The 19890-nt window shown below is 37.0% G+C and overlaps 1 protein-coding gene across 12 annotated transcripts in view; it reads left to right on the top strand.

Annotated features, from left to right (window-relative positions):
• Nucleotides 1-19890, top strand: part of LOC114271213 (MADS-box protein SOC1) — an 88325-nt gene that overhangs the window by 35068 nt on the left and 33367 nt on the right. For 6 of the 12 annotated variants that reach the window (XM_082869650.1, XM_082869648.1, XM_082869651.1 and 3 more), the window contains 5 exons: nt 6430-6498; nt 9748-9843; nt 14687-14731; nt 15889-15959; nt 16832-16898. In XM_082869650.1, coding sequence (XP_082725776.1) covers nt 6430-6498; nt 9748-9843; nt 14687-14731; nt 15889-15959; nt 16832-16898 — 348 coding nt within the window. Of the gene's footprint in view, nt 1-6429; nt 6499-9747; nt 9844-14686; nt 14732-15793; nt 15960-16041; nt 16209-16831; nt 16899-19890 lie in introns of those variants that run through there. The other 6 variants (XM_082869655.1, XM_082869652.1, XR_014330054.1 and 3 more) reach the window with 5 other exon arrangements.

Here is a 19890-nt window from a genome sequence, read left to right as displayed (position 1 = left end):
AAAGAAGCTCCCCCACCCTCAGAGGGAACATCCATTTCACACCAAACATGAGGATCAAAGACCATAAATACCACACCACTTCATAATAAATAAGGTGGCTTAGTGACTCATCTATCAAGCTTACATATGCAACACCAATTAAAATGTTCTTGCCTTCTAATCGAATTATCAATAGTAAGTATCTTTCATACATCGCACACCACACAAAGAAAGCAATGTTGGATGGGCCTTTGTAGCCCACATCTCTTTCCAAGGAAAAGAAGATCTCTTACGACCCTCTAGAGTAAAAAGAGTTAAAACATTAAATTGGCTGAAATGTCATCCATCGGATAGAATCTCCTCAGTCTAATTCATTTCTTTGAAATCAAATGGTTATTCACTATTGAAACAGACTAATATAATAGAGTTTCCTGTGTGCACGTAAGTGGTCTCTCTCTCTCTCTCTCTCTCTCTCTCAAATTTGTTATACCTGGCGTAGCTATTGTCTTCAAAAGACATTCATATTGCAAATGACATTTTCCACGCCAAGACCAGAACATGCCATTCCATAATATAAAGTGTTAGGATCAAGGCACACCCAGAAATCAATCATACACACAATCACACAAGAGATTTACGTGGTTCGGCAATTGCCTACGTCCACGAGAGAGATATCCACTATAGAATTTTTTCCAGAGAGAGTTTACAACCCTCACACCTCACTCTTTCTATAGCACTCTCACTCTCTTACACAGATTATACACTCTGTGTTTGATGCCTCTGTCTGTGTGTTTTTCTTCTCTTCCTCTCAGCCTCTATTTATACATAAAAGAGAGGGAACAAAGTCAAGTGAAGGGAGTTATTGGGTTACCAAACTGCCAACTGCCAACTTCCGTCTTCCTTCTTGACTTGAAGAGCCAATCAGCCAACCTCCAACTACTCCATGTGGGCTGGAGTTAACAATTTTCCCCCTCCACGACCATATGGATAACTGACTTCTTACTTGAAGTCCATCCCGACAGATTCTTGCAAACTTCTAGTTTGTCTCTAGTGACAACCTTGGTCATCATGTTAAAAGGATCATTGTCTGTGTGAATCTTCACCAGCTTCATCAGTTACTTTTCCATCACTTCTCATATCCAATGATATCGGATATCAATGTGCTTTGTGCGGGAATGGTACATGGAATTCTTGCTCAAATCAATTGCACTCCGACTATCACAATGTACCTTGTACTCTTCCAATTATGGACCCCATTCTTGGAGAAACCACTTTAACCACAACATTTCCTTTCCAGCATCTGCAGCAGCAATATACTCTGTCTCTGTTGTAGATAAAGCAACACACTTTTGTAGTTAGACTGCCATGAAACAGCTCCCCTTGCAAAAGTGAACAGAAATCCTGATGTAGACTTTCTACCATCAAGATCACCCGCCATATCGGTACCTGTAAAACCCTCTAAAATTGGTTCAACTCCCCCAAAACATAGACACGTCTTTAAAGTTCCCTTTAAGTAACGAAGAATCCATTTGACTGCCTTCCAATGCTCCTTTCCTGGTTGGGTGAGGAATCTGCTCATAACGCCAACTGCATGAGCTATATCTGGTTGGTTACACACCATTGCATACATCAAACTCCCTACTGCGGAAAAATAAGGGATTGTCTCCATTTCTTTCCTTTCAGAGCTGGTCGTGGGACACAAACGCTGTCACCTTGAAATGGTTGGCCAGTGGTGTGCTGACTGGCTTGGCATATTTCATGTTGAACCTTTCAATCACCTATTCAACATATTTCTCCTATGACAGCCATATCTTATTGGCTTTCCTATCACGAACAATCTTCATGCCCAAAATCTTCTGTGCTAGGCCTAAATTCTTTATGTCAAAATACTGCAACAAGTCCTTTTTCAACTTGTTGATCATAGCAATATCATGTCCGATGATCAGCATATCATCGACATACAACAGTAAGATGATGAAGTTTCCATCTAAAAACCTTTGGAAATATACACACTGGTCTGCTACCGTTCTTGTGCACTCGTGATCCACCATGAATGAATCAAACTTCTTGTACCATTGTTTCGGCACCTGCTTCAGGCCATAGAGACTCTTCTTCAATTTGCAGACTAGATTCTATTTCCCTTTAATTTCAAATCCTTCTGGTTGCTCTATATAGATCTCTTCCTCCAAATCACCATGGAGAAAGGTAATTTTGACATTTATCTGTTCTACCTCCAGATTCAAGCGAGCTGCTAATCTCAAAGCTACTCGAATGGAAGTCATCTTCACAACTGCGGAGAAGATCTCATCAAAGTCAATTCCTTTCTTCTGTCCAAAACCTTTGAGCACCAAGCGAGCTTTATGCTGTAATATTTTACTGTTGCCATCTTTCTTCAATTTGTACACCCATTTGTTTTTCAATGCCTTCCTGCCCTTTGGAAGTGAAACAAGCTCATAAGTGTTGTTCTTCTGCAAAGAACTTGTCTCCTCTTCCATGGCTTGCATCCAACAATCTTTCTCTATATGACTCTTTGCTTTCGAAAAACTTTCAGGCTCCCCTTCATTAGTAATTAGAATATATTGAGAAGCGGGATATTTGGTTGATGGCACGGAAGCTCTTCCAGATCTCCGCAATTGAGGCCTAGTTGTCTCTGGTTGAGGGGGTTGTTCCCCTTGCTCAACACCCTCTTCATCCGGGTCTTCATCTCTTTCCTCCTAATCCTCAATTTTTGGCATATGATCCTGTAACTTTGGCACTTCTTGTTGCACACGATCACATTTAGCATTTTGTGATGGCTCGGGAGACAGGAACAAGTCTGGAGTGATGACATCTCTAGACTTTGCAGACTTCTCAAAATCTGCTACTGTCTGGTCTTCTTGGAACATAACATCTCTGCTTCTGAACATCTTCTTGTTCACTGAGTCCCACAACTTGTACCCAAATGCTATATCTGAATAGCCCACAAATATGCATGGAGTGGACTTGTCATCCAACTTTTGTCTGTTTTCCTTGGAGATGTATGCGAACACCTTACACCCAAAGTCTCTCAAGTGAGAATATGATACCTTTCTTTTGGACCAGACTTTCTCGGGTATCGTAAAGTTTAACGGGACTGAAGGCGACATGTTGGTAAGATAACAAGATGTACGGGCGGCTTCAACCCAGAATGACTTTGGCAACTGTGCCATTTTGAGCATACATCTGACTCTTTTAACAATAGAGCGGTTCATTCTTTCTGCCACACCATTGTATTGTGGGGTATCGGAAACTGTTGTCTCGTGCCAAATACCTCTGCTAGCACAATATGCTTCAAAAGTATTGAAAGTGTACTCGCCACCATTGTTTGTGCGAAGACACTTCAACTTCTTCTCGGTCTCTCTTTCCACCATTGCATGGAACTCCTGAAAATGCTGGAATACCTCATCCTTCGTCTTCAAGAAATACACCCACAACTTCCTTGATGCATCATCAATGAAGGTCAGAAAATACTTGCGGCCGCCAAGTGACTCCACTTCGATTGGGCCACAAACATCCGAGTATACCATATTAAGCACGTCTGTTTTCCTTTTGCTCGTTGAACTAAATGATACTCGATGCTGCTTGCCATAAAGGCAATGATCACACAGCTTCAGGGCACTCCTTTTAGATAAGGGTATCTTGGATTACTTTGCCAACAGATACAATCTCTTCTCACTCATGTGAGCCAGTCTTTTGTGCCATAAGTCTGGTGACTCCTTGTCTTCTACTGCATTAAGATTTTCCAGACAGATCTTCGTTTGAGTCTTGTACAGTGTTAAAGACGTCTCTCATCTGGCGATTGTCAAAGCTCCTCCTGTCAACTTCCAACGGCCATTTCCAAATGTACTTGTATAGCCCTGTCGGTCCAGGGCGCTTCCGGAGATAAGATTGAAGCGCAAATTTGAAACATGCCTCATATCTTTGAGAACCAGCTTGTGTTCGACATTAGTCTGAATACTAATGTCTCTAATACCCACAATCTTTGAATAGCTAGAATTTCCCATTCGAATAGTGCCAAAATCTCCAGCGTTGTACGAGCTGAAGAGTTCTCTGTGGGAAGTGGCGTGATAGGATGCAGCTATGTCTATCACCTACTCTGTACAACTGTGGTCAACCACGTGAAGGCAATCCCCCTCTTCACCAACTACAAGAAGTATTTCATCAGTTGTTGTGGGTGCCGTGTTCTCATCTCCTTTTGGCTTACTGTTTTGGCCTTTATCTTTCTGGTTTGAGCAGTTCCTCTTTATGTGACCCTCCTAGCCACAGTGAAAGAAAGTGAAGCTAAAGTTACCTTGACTTTTATTGTCTATGGATTTACCCCTGTTGTTCTATCTACCTCTACTTTTGTTTCTTCTTCTCCCTCTTCCTCTACCTCTGTCTTTGCCTCTATCTTCTATGACAAGAGCATGGGACTAATTACCTCCCATGTCTTTCCTCCTTGTCTCATCATTGTACATGGCGTCTGTGACCATGTTCATGGTCAGCTTCCCCTCTGGTGCAAAGTTGCTGAGAGAAACCACCAACGTCTCCCAGCTATTCGGTAAAGAATTGAGCAGTGGTACTGCTTGCATTTTATCATCCAAGAGCATCTTGACGGTTGCAAGTTGATTCACCAGATTCTTGAATTCACTGATGTGCTCGGCGACAGACACACCATTCTTCAACTTCAAATTCACAAGCCTTCTTATCACCAAGGCTTTGTTCCAGGTGGTCTTTGACTGCTACATTCCTTCTAGCATTATCCAAAGGACATATGTATTTGTCTCCTGGTCGACATGGTAGAACACATTGTGGTCTATCCATTGTCTGATACAACCGACAGCCTTCCGGTTCATCTTTATCTAGTCTTCATCCTTCACTTCTTCTGGTTTAACCCTTTTTAGAACAATAGGGTCAAACAGGTCTTTATAATATAGGATGCCTTCCATCCGCGACTTCCAGATTGCATAATTGGAAGGATTTAACTTGATCATGGATCCTGAAGTTGATGTGGATTCCTCCATCATCTACTTTCTTTTAACAGAAAAATCCAAATTAAAAATCTGACCGTATGGATGTCTCTAGAATACTCCAAATAGTTGAAAACCATAATTGAATCGCCAAAATTGGACTCAAATGGCTCAGATCTAGCCAAAATAAGTTCGATGGTTTAAATTTGCAGATGTACCTTAGCCGCGCTGCACTGGATAACCCCCGCTCTTGGATCGGGTCGTGTCAAACCAGTGGGTTGATTGGGCTGATATGGCATTGACGTGGCGACACATGGCGATGACGTGGCTGGCACGCGAGCTGACGTGGTTGGCACGTGGCGCTTACGTGGACTGCCCAGATCGCGTGTGGCGTGGTGGTGACGTCACGCACACATGCGAACCACTCTCCTTCCTTCCGGTATGCGTCGGGCGCGTGTTTGTAACTGGGATGACGCGCTGGGTTGTCAACGGCGAATGTGGAGCATGTTTGTGAGTGGGCCTCACGCTTTTTCTTCAGAGGGCGCGTGGGGCCTCTTATTGGGCTCGACTTTACAGTTTTGGACTCCTCTCGTCGAGAGCTTCCTTCCGGTATGCTCAAAATTGAATTTCGAGCAACTTGATTTATGGACAATTTTGAAAAACACCCTGTTTTTTCGAAAATCGACCAACGCAGCTTTGATATCACTTGTTAGGATCAAGGCACACCCAAAAATCAATCACACGCAATCACACGAGATTTACGTGGTTCGACAATTGCCTACGTCCACGAGAGAGATATCTACTGTAGAATTTTTCTCGGAGGGAGTTTAGAGCACTCACACCTCATTCTCTCTCTCTAGCACTCTCACTCTCTTACACAGATTATACACTCTGTGTTTGATGCCTCTGTCTGTGTGTTTTTCTTCTCTTGCTCTCAGCTTCTATTTATACATAAAAGAGAGGGAACAAAGTCAAGTGAAGGAAGTTATGGGATTACCAAACTGCCAATTGCCAACTTCCCTCTTCCTTGACTTGGAGAGCCAACCTCCAACTACTCCATGTGGGCTGGAGTTAACATAAAGTTGAATAGTTTTAATGGGAGAGCAAAGTGTCTCGGAGAATTGAAGTCAATGAGCCAATTTCTGCTTTGGGTGACTTACGGGCAGTATAATAACAGTGTTTTGACTTGTAACAGCCATTGTGTTTATTTGTTAATCATCTACTACTGCAACAAGATCGTGGAAAGAACACTGCACTACTTTTACATCATACAACAGATATTGTCTTAGAATTTGTATCTTGACCTTACATGTGCATGTATATTTTATAGACCGCAGCAGACAATACTTATTATGCATCAGCTTAGATATACATGCATACAAACAAGGCAACCATACCTATTTAATTGGAATTTTTTGGTACTGCATTACTTGTATTGTATGTTGGTAATAAATTGATTGAGGTTATTTGTTAAATTGTACAGGTGGAGTATATTCCTGTTGTTTCACCCCTTGAAAATCAAAAGGAAAATGCTATCCATTTTGCTAAAAGGGTGAGTCTGCACTATTTTGTTTATTCTTGCTGCTTCATTGGTTTATTTTGATATTAAGATCTGTGAGAATACATTGTGAATCTTTCAAATTAGGCATGATTGTGGTTGTACATATTAGAGTCCTATTAGAGGAGTGATTATATTCTCCTTTTTGGTTTAGGAGTTAGGGCTATATAATCTAAGGTCTAGTTGTAATCAAATATACAATTGAATATACAGAAATACAAAAAGCTTACATAGTATCAGAGCCACGTCCAAAACCCTAGGTCTGGCCTTGATCATTCGAAGTTCTTCGTTCTTTCTTGTTGGGTCTTTCTGGGTCGATCGAAGCCAACCCTCTCTGGGTCGTGATAGTCGCGACAACCCTTTCCGAAGCCACGAAGGTCTTGCTGGGTCGTGACAATCTTCTCTAAAGTTGCGACAGCCCTCTCTATCTTTGCCGAAATCGCGATTGCCTTCTCTTGTTGGGTCTGAAGTCGCGAGTCTAGTTTGGGCTTAAGGGATCTCTCTCACTCTCTCGAGACCTCTGCGTTGGCTCTCTCTCTCTGGTCTTTGCTTTTCGTTTTGCTCTCTCTATCTCCGATTTTGTTCTATGTTCTGATTTCAATCCACCTTGACCTCTCTGTTTCAACTTTGGATTATTACAAGTTGACCCCTCAACTTTATTGGATTTTATCACTGTGCCCCATCAGTTCTTTTTTCTTTTATTTTTGGTTCATTACAATTTTGGAAGATAAAATCCAAGCTATTAAATGCAGGCTTACATATGACAACTATGCTTATTGGTCTAGTGTTATGAGAAATTTTCATCTCGGTCGAAAAAAATGGAGATACGCTTCTGGTTCTGTTCCTCGTCCATCGGATCCCAAACAAGAAGACTATCTGAGTTCCTGTGACACTTAGGATTGTGATAATGCTCAAGTTTTGACCTGGTTACTTACAAAATGTTTATCAGCAGTCCAACTTTGCCAAATGGTATGAGTTGGAAATAGCTATTCAAGGAGCTCGTCAGGGGGATCTGTCTATTCAAGACTTCTACATTGAGATGACAAGCTTCTGGGATCAGCTAGCTCTCATGGAACCATCTAGCCTCAAGACACTTGACGTTTATGTTGAGTTTCGGGAGCAAGGTCATTTAGTGCAATTCTTAACGGCTCTCTCCCCTCAGTATGAGGCTATCCATGGTGGCATCCTTCATCGGTCTCCTCTCCCCTCTATGGATGCTATTGTTCGTGAGCTCCTCTCCGAGGAAACCCATCTTAAGATGGCCAGTCAGACTCTGTTTCCATCTGTCTTCTTGGCTCCTACTCCGTCTCCTCTGCTACCGAACCTCCCACCTCAATAGCTTCAGGCCAATGAAAGCCCAAGAAGGGCCACTAGTCTCTGATAAGTGTGCTTTTTGTCATCAAAAGCCCATCTTAAGATGGCCAGTCAGACTCTGTTTCCATCTGTCTTCTTGGCTCCTACTCCGTCTCCTCTGCTACCGAACCTCCCACCTCAATAGCTTCAGGCCAATGAAAGCCCAAGAAGGGCCACTAGTCTCTGATAAGTGTGCTTTTTGTCATCAAAAAGGCCATTGGAAGTACAACTACCCCAAGAAGGGCCGTCAGTCTGCTCAGTCTTCTCAGTTGCCTCAGCCACAGTCCCAAAGTCTTGTTCTGAGTATTTTTCGCCCTCCTGCTGCTTATACTGCCTCTATCCCGGCTTCTAATCCTGATTTGGCTTCCTTGAGTGCTCAAATTGCTCAGCTTCAGCATCTTTGGTCCACCTCTCAGTTATCTTCATCTACCTCTGCTCTTACCTCTCCTCATTCATGTTTGCTTGGGTCCTCTTCAGGTATTCCTTCCTCTGTCTGGCTTTTTGATTCTGGTGCCTCTCATCATATGACTCCTCACATTTCGTTACTCCAAAACTGTTTCCCCCCCTCCCTTTCCTATTACTATCAATACTACTAATGGGTCTGGTATGTTTGTCCTATCTATTGGGTCTGTTTTACCTTCTGCTATATCTGTTCTTACTATTCCCTTTATTTTTTATGTTCCTCAATTGTCTGTTAGCTTGCCTTCTATCAGTTAGCTTGATACTTCTGGTTTTGATGTTATCTTTTTTTTTTTCTATTTGTTGTGTACAGGATCGCGTATCCAAGAAGCAGATTGGGACCGGCCGTAGAGTTGTAGATCACTATGTGATGGAAAGCTTGCATCTTCCTCAGTCTACCTCCCCCGTTGCACCTTCATCTTTTCAGTTAGATTCTCAGTCAAGTCAGTTTTATTCTCACAATTGTGAATCTTACAAATTAGGCATGATTGTGATCGTACATATTAGAGTCCGATTAGAGGAGTGATTGTATTAGAGTCCTATTAGACGCATGATTGTATTCTCCTTTTTAGGTTAGGAGTTAGGGCTATATAATCTAAGGTCTGGTTGTAATCAAATATACAGTTGAATATATAGAAATACAGAAAGCTTACAATTCTTATACATCAAAGTTTCTTTGCATGCAATTAAATTGCATACAATTTTTTGTTGGTCTTATACATTGTTAACATCTTTTGTATTTCATATGCTTGTCTAGAAAGCAATGCAAAACCTGTGCATGTTTTAACACATCTTATTTATTGTAATTGTGTTTACGTGGTATATTTCTATTGCACTTGGTCTTATTAACCCAGGAAATGGGAAGTCTGTCTTTGCTGCATCTGTGCACAAAGAATCAGCTAATTTCTCATTTCTTGACTTTGGATATACAGTTACATTTATTTATGGTTTTTAATGATAAATCTGTGTCAAAATCTTTTCATTCATGAGTTGTTTGCTCCTTGCCTTGTTATTTGGTTCCAAATGAATGCCACACGGTACCAATTAAATTGGATGTAACTGCATAATTGACAACCTTTATGTCTTGTATGTGTGTAATTTAATTTCATACAATTAAAGGAACATTTTTTTGCAGTTAGTCTTATAGTTTGCTCTCTCTCTCTCTCTCTCTCTCTCTCTCTCTCTCTCATGCATGCTTTTAGTGGCAGTTGGTGCACTGTCTTGGTTCTTAGAATTTTTTCTTTGTAATGTGGGTAAATGTAGAGAAATCCTTGATTTGTTAATATGATGATTATCTAACAGCTGCACTCTATTTTGGATATTTCTTGGTATGCCACATGAGCTGCCTGAAGTATATATCATTCTCTTTGAGTTGTTTATATAGATTATTGAATTTAATCTATCACTTCATGCCTGATGGATATGTTTCAGACTGGCCATGCTATCGCTACTGCTCTTAATGTCGTACAAACAGGTCATGTGTATGGGGACTTCATGCTGTTTGCAAAAGCTGCTGAGTCCAAACAGGTGCACTTTTCTTGCTTCGTGTGTCATGTCTTTCATAGTTTATCTTGCTAGTAGGTCTGCACTAATGATCTAGTACTAAATTCAAACATGTTATAAAGCACTTGATTTCAGATCTAACTTAATTTGAGGCCCTTTGTGGCAATGAACCTTGAAAATTGATGTGGTAGATAAAAATGGAAGTTGCAATGGTCTTCATATTAATGACAAATATATGTTAGTGACAAGTAAATAGTGCTAGGATCTCAGAATATTTTGAAAAAATAAAAGAGGTGAAAAATGAAGTAGAGCAGTAATGAGAGATAATGTGCTTGTGAATGGTCTTGTATTCCTTCAATTTCCAGCAAGGAGATCTCTCCATCTAAGCTAGGGTTCAAAAGAGATCTTGACAACGTAAATACGGTACAACTTTAATGTAAATTCCTACTCTATTTTTCTAGTAAACAATGAATTGTCAATTACGGTACATGGAAGAAGAAAAAAACCTGTATACAAGTTTCAAAGTAGTAGTTTTGTGGAAGGAGTATACATTCTTTGTGCTCTGCATCTTGTTAGCTTTTGATAAAACTCTCTTTAGAATGAACTATGTTTTGTATTGAATTTTTACCACTTATTGATTTATATATATTGCCCATAGGCTTACATCCTTTTATACAGAGAAGGTTATACATAAGTTCAATGAATAAGATCCATAAACCTAAACAACCTTGTAATTAATTAGGTACATAAATATAATCTAGACAATGTACTTAATAAATATAAAATACATGAATATAAAAATACATGAATACAAAGAATGTATGAACTCAATGTATCCAATGCATGCAATGTATCCAATGTATCTAATGTAAATATGGCATTAATTTTAACACTCCCCTTTAATGCCATATTGTGTGACACCCAACATTTCTCTAAAAAATCCAAATTTGTCCCTTGGTAGAGCTTTGGTGAAGATGTCTGCAACTTGATCTTCAGTCTTGCAATACTTGATTTGAATCTCATCATCTTCCACAGCTTCTCTAATAAAATGATGTTTGATAGCAATATGTTTGGTACGAGAATGGTAGACGGGATTCTTTGCCATAGCAATAGCAAACTTATTATCACATATAATTGGAGTAGCTTCACCTTGCTTCTCACCAAAATCATCCAAAATTCTTCTTAGCCAAATTGCTTGTGTAGTTGCCAATGATGCTGAAATATATTTGGCTTCAGCAGATGATTGTGCCACAGTTTGTTGTTTCTTGGATGACCATGAAATTACACCCGATCCAAGAGAAAATGCATACCCAGAAGTGCTTGTCATATCATCAACACATCCGGCCCAATCACTATCACAAAATCCAATTAACTTTGCATCAAGAAATTTCTCATTCAAAAATGCTGACTTTACATCAAGTTGGTGCAAGAACCAACCCTTTTGAGCCGCCAAAGCAATGATAGCTCTTATTGTATCAAGTCGAGCCACAGGAGCAAAAGTTTCTTGGAAATCAATTCCAGGTTGTTGTGAATACCCTTTTGCCACAAGTCTTGCTTTGTTCTTTTGAATAGAGCCATCCGGATTGAACTTTGTTTTGAAAATCCACTTCACACCAATTATTTCTTTTTCTTTCGGTTTTTCCACTAACTCCCAAGTCTTGTTCTTCTCAATCACATGAATTCATCTTCCATTGCTTTCTTCCATGCTTCATCTTTAATTGCCTCTTCAAAATTTTCAGGTTCAACAATGCAAAAATTGCATCTTGCATACACATCACTAAGACTCCTAATATTTCTTGGAGTTGAACTTGGAGATGAAGAACTTGAACTTGAACTTGAACTTGAACTTGAAGAAGATTGTGAACTAGCAATTGGTGACAATCTTTGTGGAGATTCAAGAGTTGCAACATCTTCAACTTGTAGACTTTCCGATTCTTCATTGAAAGTAGTGCTTTGATCTTGGACTTTCTTTTCCTTCCAATCAAAAGACGCCTTCTCATCAAAGAGAACATCTCTACAACTAATCACCTTCTTTTGATCCAAACTGAAAAGTCTATAGCCTTTGGATTTTGAGCTATAACCCACAAAGATGCATTTCTTATTATTTTCATCAAGCTTGTGCCTCACTTCTTTTGGAACATGAGCATAACAAATGGAACTAAACACCTTCAAGTGATTCACCGATGGTTTCCTTCCACTCCAAGCTTCAAATGGAGTTTTGTCCTTAAGAGCTTTTGTAGGACATCTATTCATCAAGTAAACTGTTGTATACACGGCCTCACCCCAAAAAGTTTTGGGTAGCCCCTTCTCATGTAGCATAGACTTGGACATCTCCTCTATGGTTCTATTCTTTCTTTCTGCCACACCATTTTGTTGTGGAGTGTACCCAACAGTCAATTGCCTTTCCATTCCAATATCTTCACAAAATTTCATAAACTCATTTGAGTTGTATTCTCCGCCTCTAGCACTTCTCAGTACTTTCATCAAACAACCACTTTGTCTTTCAATAAGATTTTGAAATTTCTTGAAGATAGAGAAAACTTCACTCTTTTGTCTCATGAAATACACCCAAGTCATTCTAGTAAAATCATCAACAAAGATAATAAAGTATTTGTTACCTCCATGAGTTGGTGTATCCATAGGTCCGCACACATCGGTATGGACAAGCTCCAATGGTGCTTTAGCTCTCCATGCTTTCTCCTTTGGAAATGACTCCCAGTGATGCTTTCCAAGTGCACAACCTTCACAAATATGTTGCACTTCATGAATGGTTGGCAACCCAAAAACCATATTGTTTTGTTGTAGATGCTTCAAGCTTTGAAAATTCAAGTGCCCAAATCTTCTATGCCAAAGCCATGAATTATCAATCACATCCATCTTCAAAGCCGCATTTTTGCTATACCGAAAAATGAGAGGAAAACTTCTATTCTTCTCCATCTTGATTTGTGCTACAACTTGGATTTTCCCCCCTTTGTCAAAAATTTTGCAAAAATCGTCTTCAAAGTGAACAAGATATCCATGCTCCATAAGTTGTCCAACACTTAGCAAATTTTGCTCCAAGTCTGGAACTAAGAGAACATCAGAAATGAATCTTGTACCCATCTTGGTTTCTATAGCAATAGTACCTTTTCCTTTTGTTTGGACTAAGGCACCATTCCCCATTTTTACTTGAGGACTGGAGGAAGCATCCATTTTTACAAAAATACTTTCATCTCCTGTCATGTGATTGCTACATCCGCTATCGAGAAACCATACATCCTTGGTTTGATCCGATGCCTTGTGACAAGCATAGAACATGTGCCCTTCACTTTCTTGCTCCTCAGAAAAATTAGCTTGTTGAGTGCTCTTGACTAGGCAATCCTTCTTGACATGCCAAAATTTGTTGCAATTGTAACATTTTGGCTTTCCTCGAAACCAACAATCTTTATCAACATGATTGCCTCGGTTGCAAATTCCATACTTTTGTTGAGTGGACTCTTCATTTTCCTTTCTTTGAAAATTAGACCTTCCTCTTCCTCTTGCATTTCTTACTCTTCCGGTTGCATTTCTTCCTCCTCCTCTTCCTCTTCCTTGGGAATTAGAGGTACTAACATTGAGCTTGGATTGAAAGGCACTTTCAATTGACTTTTCAGATTGCCTACTCAACCTTTGCTCAAATGCTTTAATTGAACCCATCAATTCTTCAATACTCAAATCAGCAAGATCTTCAGTTTCTTCAATGACAGCAACAATAGGATTGTATTTCTCCGGCAAACTTATCAAAATTTTCTCAACAACTCTTTGATTAGTAATATTATCCTCATAAATTTTCATTTGGTTTACAAGTTCCATAACCCTAGAAAAATAATCCTTCAACAATTCCATATCCTTCATCTTTAAATTTTCAAAATCTCTTTTCAATGACTGAAGTTTGATGGTTCTTACCTTCAAGTTGCCTCTATACTCTTTCTGAAGAATATCCCATGCCTCCTTCGCTTTTGTTGCATTGATAATTCTTGAAAAGATTGCTTCTGAAACTCCTTGTTGAATAAAAGAGAGAGCCTTTGATTCCTTCTTCCTTTGCTCTTTTAATTAGTTCTTTTGGGGATTTGTCAAAGCTTCTTCATCTTCAGGTTCCGCGAACCCATTCTCAACAAGATCCCAAAGCTCCGTATAGACAAAAATAGTTCTCATTTTCACATACTAAAAATCAAAATTTTCACCATTAAAGATAGGAGTGGATACATTTTGGTTGATGGGATTCGCCATGGACGTCGGCTTGTTCTTCTTCGGGGCTTGTTTTCCCGTATCCGATCTCTACGCCCAGCTTACTCTTGACCCAACCAAAGCTTTGATACCACTTATGTTAGCTTTTGATAAAGCTCTCTTTAGAATGAACTATGTTTTGTATTGAATTTTTATCACTTATTGATTTATATATATTGCCCATAGGCTTACATCCTTTTATATAGAGAAGGTTATACATAAGTTCAATGAATAAGATCCATGAACCTAAACAACCTTGTAATTAATTAGGTACATGAATATAATCTAGACAATGTACTTAATAAATATAAAATACATGAATATAAAAATACATGAATACAAAGAATGTATGAACTCAATGTATCCAATGCATGCAATGTATCCAATGTATCTAATGTAAATATGGCATTAATTTTAACACATCTTAGATTATGTGGACACTGGTTTGCCAGGTTCAACTTGCTTCCAAGTTAGGCTGATACATAGAACTTGAACTTTCTTTGTTTAGCCCTGCAATCTAAAGCTGGAGCCTTAAAATTTTTCCATTAAATCTTGCCTGGACAAAATAGATATTGTCTACTTTGGGGTCCTAATTTTTGGCATTGCTTGGTATGCTTTGCAGGAAAATCCTACACTTTATATGATTGAAATGAAAAAGGTGGAATCGGTGAGTTTATAATTGAATGATTGATACTAATATATTTATTGTGTTATAATGTGCATAAACTATTATTTGATTCATATCTCTGTATTGTTGTATATGGTAAAAGTGATATTCTGGAATATGAGTTCTTTTTATGGATTCCAGAAACTATAGCAATCTACAAGATACAATGTGAACCCTAAAACCATAGAGGACAATGTCACAACTACATAGCTTACTGCCCATTCTCCTCGAGCTGAGAGAGAGGGATGCTTTATTTCTTGAATGCTTAATCGTGTCTCTTGCACAAGTTAATGTAACTGCTTTTTGGATGGACCTGGTTAGTGACAATGGTACATATTAAGGAGTATTGTACTATATGGTCTATATATTTCAATATTCACATTGTTTTTAGGACAGAAACTTTGTTGCTCATTGCACTGACTGTGTCTAACCTTTAAAGACTTCATTATATGCTTTTGCACAATAGGCATTACCTTACCTGAAGTATTTATTTTTATTCTTTTTCTTTCTTTTTTGGTCATATATATATATATATTATGTAGAATGAAAAATTTGAAGAAAAAAAATAAAAGGAACATGATGTTGTATCTTTTGGTTGGAATGATAGTAACAAGATTTATGGACTTATAAACATTGGCTTTTGAAGAATTTTTGGGTGCTCATGTAAGACCCGAACGCATACTGTGTGGTTCCTTACCTTCAAGCTATCTTTTAAAAAACGAGAGAATAATTGTTGAGATGTCAGTTTTGAAACAAGCATCAATGTATAACTATATAAGTAGGGTCCTAAAGTGTATTAATTATGTCTTGGGTTTGAAGCTAAAAATCTTGTTATTTATTCTCTGCAAAAATAAATGCCTCCTCTCTGTTGGGGGTTTCTTGGGTTGTAATAAAGTACCACCTTATTTATCAGGGGCGGGGAAAAGTTTCACATAATTTGATGACCACAAATTATCTTAAATATTTCTGAAAAGATAAAAGGCAATAATTCTTTTGTAATCTGATGTGCAATGAAAGGCTTTGTATTGATCCTCTGAATCAAATTCATCTCTTTGTATACAGTATTCTAGTTCATTGTGAATGGATTACCTCCAATTTCATAGTAATTACCCAACTGAAAGGAATGTGGAATTGGATTTACCTCTCTTGTTTGCCAGACATTCCATTTAAGCAGTTTGGTAGCTATGGACTTCCTGGATACATTTCTTTCCATGAATCCAGATTCCAGGTATGTTGGCGTGAATTGTTAATTTTGGTGATGTTCATATTTTACATTTATTTGTCATGTGTGCCTTGATTGTCTTCGCAAGGAACAATTATTATTATACTACTGATTGAAGTTGTTCGAGTTGTTCATCTGGCTGTTAGATGCCACCATGCCTACCTCATGCAAGTTGCGCAATGCTGTCAACTTTCCTTCATTCTCTAACATAAGATTATTGGATAGGGTGTTTGAATCATGAATGAGTGATGAGGGTTTTCTTTCTCTTTCTTTTCTTTCCTCTTCATTCTATCTTGTGTATTTTTTATTTTATTTTTTTCTAAAAAATTTGAGGTCATTTTAGAAAATAAATGCTTGCATTGAATTAATGCTGCATCCATGCAAATGATGCAAATGTGGGCTTTTGGTGGCTCCATCAAATCATTTTAGATATGCCATTGTTTAATCTGAAAGTATATGGTATTGCTTCTTTTCATTTTTCCTACATATGTCAAATCCTCGGAAAGTTTGGAATTGATGCTAATCATGAGTGCTTCTGGTTATTCTCCATCATCAGTATGTTGTACATTAGTCGTACTGGATAAACCTGTTGTTGCTGTGAATTTTCTGTTTTTTTTGTTTTGTTTTACACATTATTTGAGTACATGTGAGATCAATTTATTTGTTATTGTGACCACAATAATATACTGTACTGCTTCTAAACTGAAGATTCATACTGTATAGATGAATGTTGTCCTAATTGAATTCTGCAGCAGTAAAATGCTTTATTTTCTTTTTGAGTTTGTCAAAATACATCTAAGTTCATGTTATATCAATAGCGTTTTGATTGGTGGCAATGCAAGACCACTTTATCTCTCTGTTTTCGTCCTTTTTCGTAGTGGACATGTTAAAATCCATGACTTCTCCAGGGTTCTGAGATTGAAGGCTTGCGGCCTTTCTGAAAAGGTCAATTACTCTTTTATTTTTTTATTTTTATTTTTTTTAATGGGTAAAAGGAAAATGCAATATTGTATAACTATGGAGACAAAAATAGGTCTTATGCTATGTTTGATTCACTAAAATGAAATAGAATGCTCATTCCTTAACCACCCTATGGAATGATCATTCACTTGCAATGGTGAATAATGGTTCCATTTATAATGTATTTTTAACCTTTTTTTTTTTTTTTTTTTTTTAGTGAAATCAAAACCAAACCCTACCTAGAGTCAAGAATGGATGGACAGGACACGAAGCATTTGTCATGGAAAGAAAGTAGAGACTTGAGTAAATTGTTTTGGGAAAATAACCAATAAGTTCTATTTTTGTCTTAAGATTACTATTGAGTCCTATCAAGTTTTAATATAGACAACTAAGTCCTATTTTTTATAAAATATTTCCAAAAAGTTTGTTATTCCATAATGGCGCATGATACTTCAATTTTACCCCTTATTTAATGTGAACAATAATTTGTTACATATTTTTAATCCAAGTAAAATCATATTTTTTAATTGTAAAAATTATGATATTGTATTAAAATAAGATAAAAATATTGAAAAGTCCAATCTAGCAATTGTCTAAGGCATTAGGTCTAATGGATATTTTTTATTAGTGAGAGGTCCACTCTTTGTGAAATAGTTTGGTGAGAAATCCTTTTATTGTTTTTGAGGATTTTTTTTTTTTTCAATTTTACCTCTTAATCTATCTGTTGATTTGTTTGATTATTTGTTCAAATATTTTTTTTACCTGTTTAATTTTTTGACTATCTGTTCAAATTTTTTCCCTTATCTGTTCAAATATCTGTCCAAGTTTTATTATCTGTTCAATTTTTTTCCCTTATCTGTCTAAATTTGTCTCTCTTCCCATTATCTGTACAAATAAAATTCAAATTCAATGACAACAACAGCAATAAAAAAATCTATCTTTATCTATTCATATCAACAACAAAAATTTAATACATTGCAAATATCTATTTCATCATCAACATCATCATCATCAACAACAACAACAAAAAGATCACTCTAAATTTCAACAGATCACCCACACACCCACAACAACACCAACAACAAAAAGAGAGAAAAAAAAAAGAAAAGAAAAGGTCACTCCAAATTTCAACAAATCAATCACACCTAAACACACTTCATCAGATCACCTACACATCCATATTCTTCATATTGGCAAGCTATGTTACATGGGCTCGAGTACAGGTGCGGTATGTATCTAAAGGTCGGACTCGTCAAACAATAAATTTAAGGATACGCAGACTGACAAAAAAATGCTATATTTATATTTTTAATTATGTGAGATAAAATAATACTATATATAACTTACAGTGTTAAAAAGACATTTATAGCAATTATACAATAATATGTACATATAATAATAGTGTTATATACAATTATATAAAAAGTATTTGTTGAAAAGTATCGGACACATTCCATACCCTTGTTCGAGTGTCGGATGTTCGACATGAGTATTTGATTTATTTTGAAGAGTTCGTGTAACATAGTTAGCAAGTGATTTGAGCATAGAATATGAATAGCAAGCCATGAGCCAAGCTTGTAACGGAACATGACGCCGACGACGACGCAAATAACGCCAATGAAATTGAAGTAATCGATCTATGATGATCTGGATCGAGAAGGGTTGGATTTGGATCTCACAATGGAAACCGTTCTGGATCTCGGCGACTGAAATCATTGTTGTGGGGGGTTTCATAGTTATAGCGGCATGTAAGAGTTCCGTCGACTGATTTCGCTAGAAAAACAACAAAAGCTTAACTTCTTTAACTCCCCATTGTCGGTTGAAAGCTGATTCAACTTTGAATTTCCATCGATCTTGACGAGTTCATTTGCATTGTTGTTGTATAAAGGGAGGAGAGAAGTGGGAGAGAGGGAAAAGAGACACTTTCGACGTACATATCGACGTCAGTGCTATTAAATTTTATCATATTTTTATATTAACAAATAAATCTATTTTTTTTATCTTATTTTATTTTATTTTATAAATTGTTATAAAAATATTCAATTATTTGTAATAGTATATTTTATTTTAATTTATATTTCTCATTAAAGTATGAAGCAAAAAATTCATAAATATTTTTTATTTATTTAAAATTTTATAATAAAAATATTTTAATTGTTGAAATTAAATGAATTCTTACACAAAAGTATTAAGTATAAAATTCATTAACTATCTCATACATTTGTTTGAGATATGCTATATGAGTGTACTTTTTGGTTAAAAAAGTAGAGAAAAAATATGTATGTTTGGGATAACTTTTTGTCTTTTTACGAAAAGATGTGTAATAAAATATTATAGTAAAATTAAAATAATCATTTTACCCTTTTGACTTTTTGAGTAGTTGAATTCAAAGGGTAAAATAATAATTTTGTCATAGTGGCTTCCCCCCCCACCCCACAAGCTACCCTTGGATAGTATAGACTTTTTAGTTTTTTTTGTAACTTTTTGACTTTTTTAGTTTATCCCAAACAAGGCCTAAGAAATATATGAAATTTTTGTAGTTATTTTTCATAGCACATTGGAGTCTTTTGGGAAGCTAGTAAAAGCCAGCTTCCAGGTTTTTACCCATTTTAGGTCACATCACCTCTCACATAACTTATCCACAAAAAGATAAAATAAGCTAAAAAAGCCAAAAAGTCAACTTTTTACCAACTTTTCAAAACATAGAATTTAGCCTTTTTAGATTGTTTACACTAAAAAAATTTGGATCCATTTGTTATTTACGTGTTTTTAAATATAGTATTAATAATTTTTACAATTAAAATTTTAAATTTTAATTAATTTAAAATTGTTGTTCGTATTAAATCATAAGGGTAAAATTGAAATAAGATAGACCATTATGGAGTAATGAATTTTTTGGGAACATTTTATCACAAACAAGAGTTAGTTGTCCATATTAAAATTTGATAGGACTCGACACTAATCTTGACAGTAAAAT

The sequence above is a fragment of the Camellia sinensis genome, chromosome 5 (assembly GCF_055761805.1).
Source record: "Camellia sinensis isolate YWXY chromosome 5, ASM5576180v1, whole genome shotgun sequence".
Lineage (NCBI taxonomy): Eukaryota > Viridiplantae > Streptophyta > Magnoliopsida > Ericales > Theaceae > Camellia > Camellia sinensis.
This window is presented reverse-complemented; position numbering and strand designations above follow the sequence as displayed.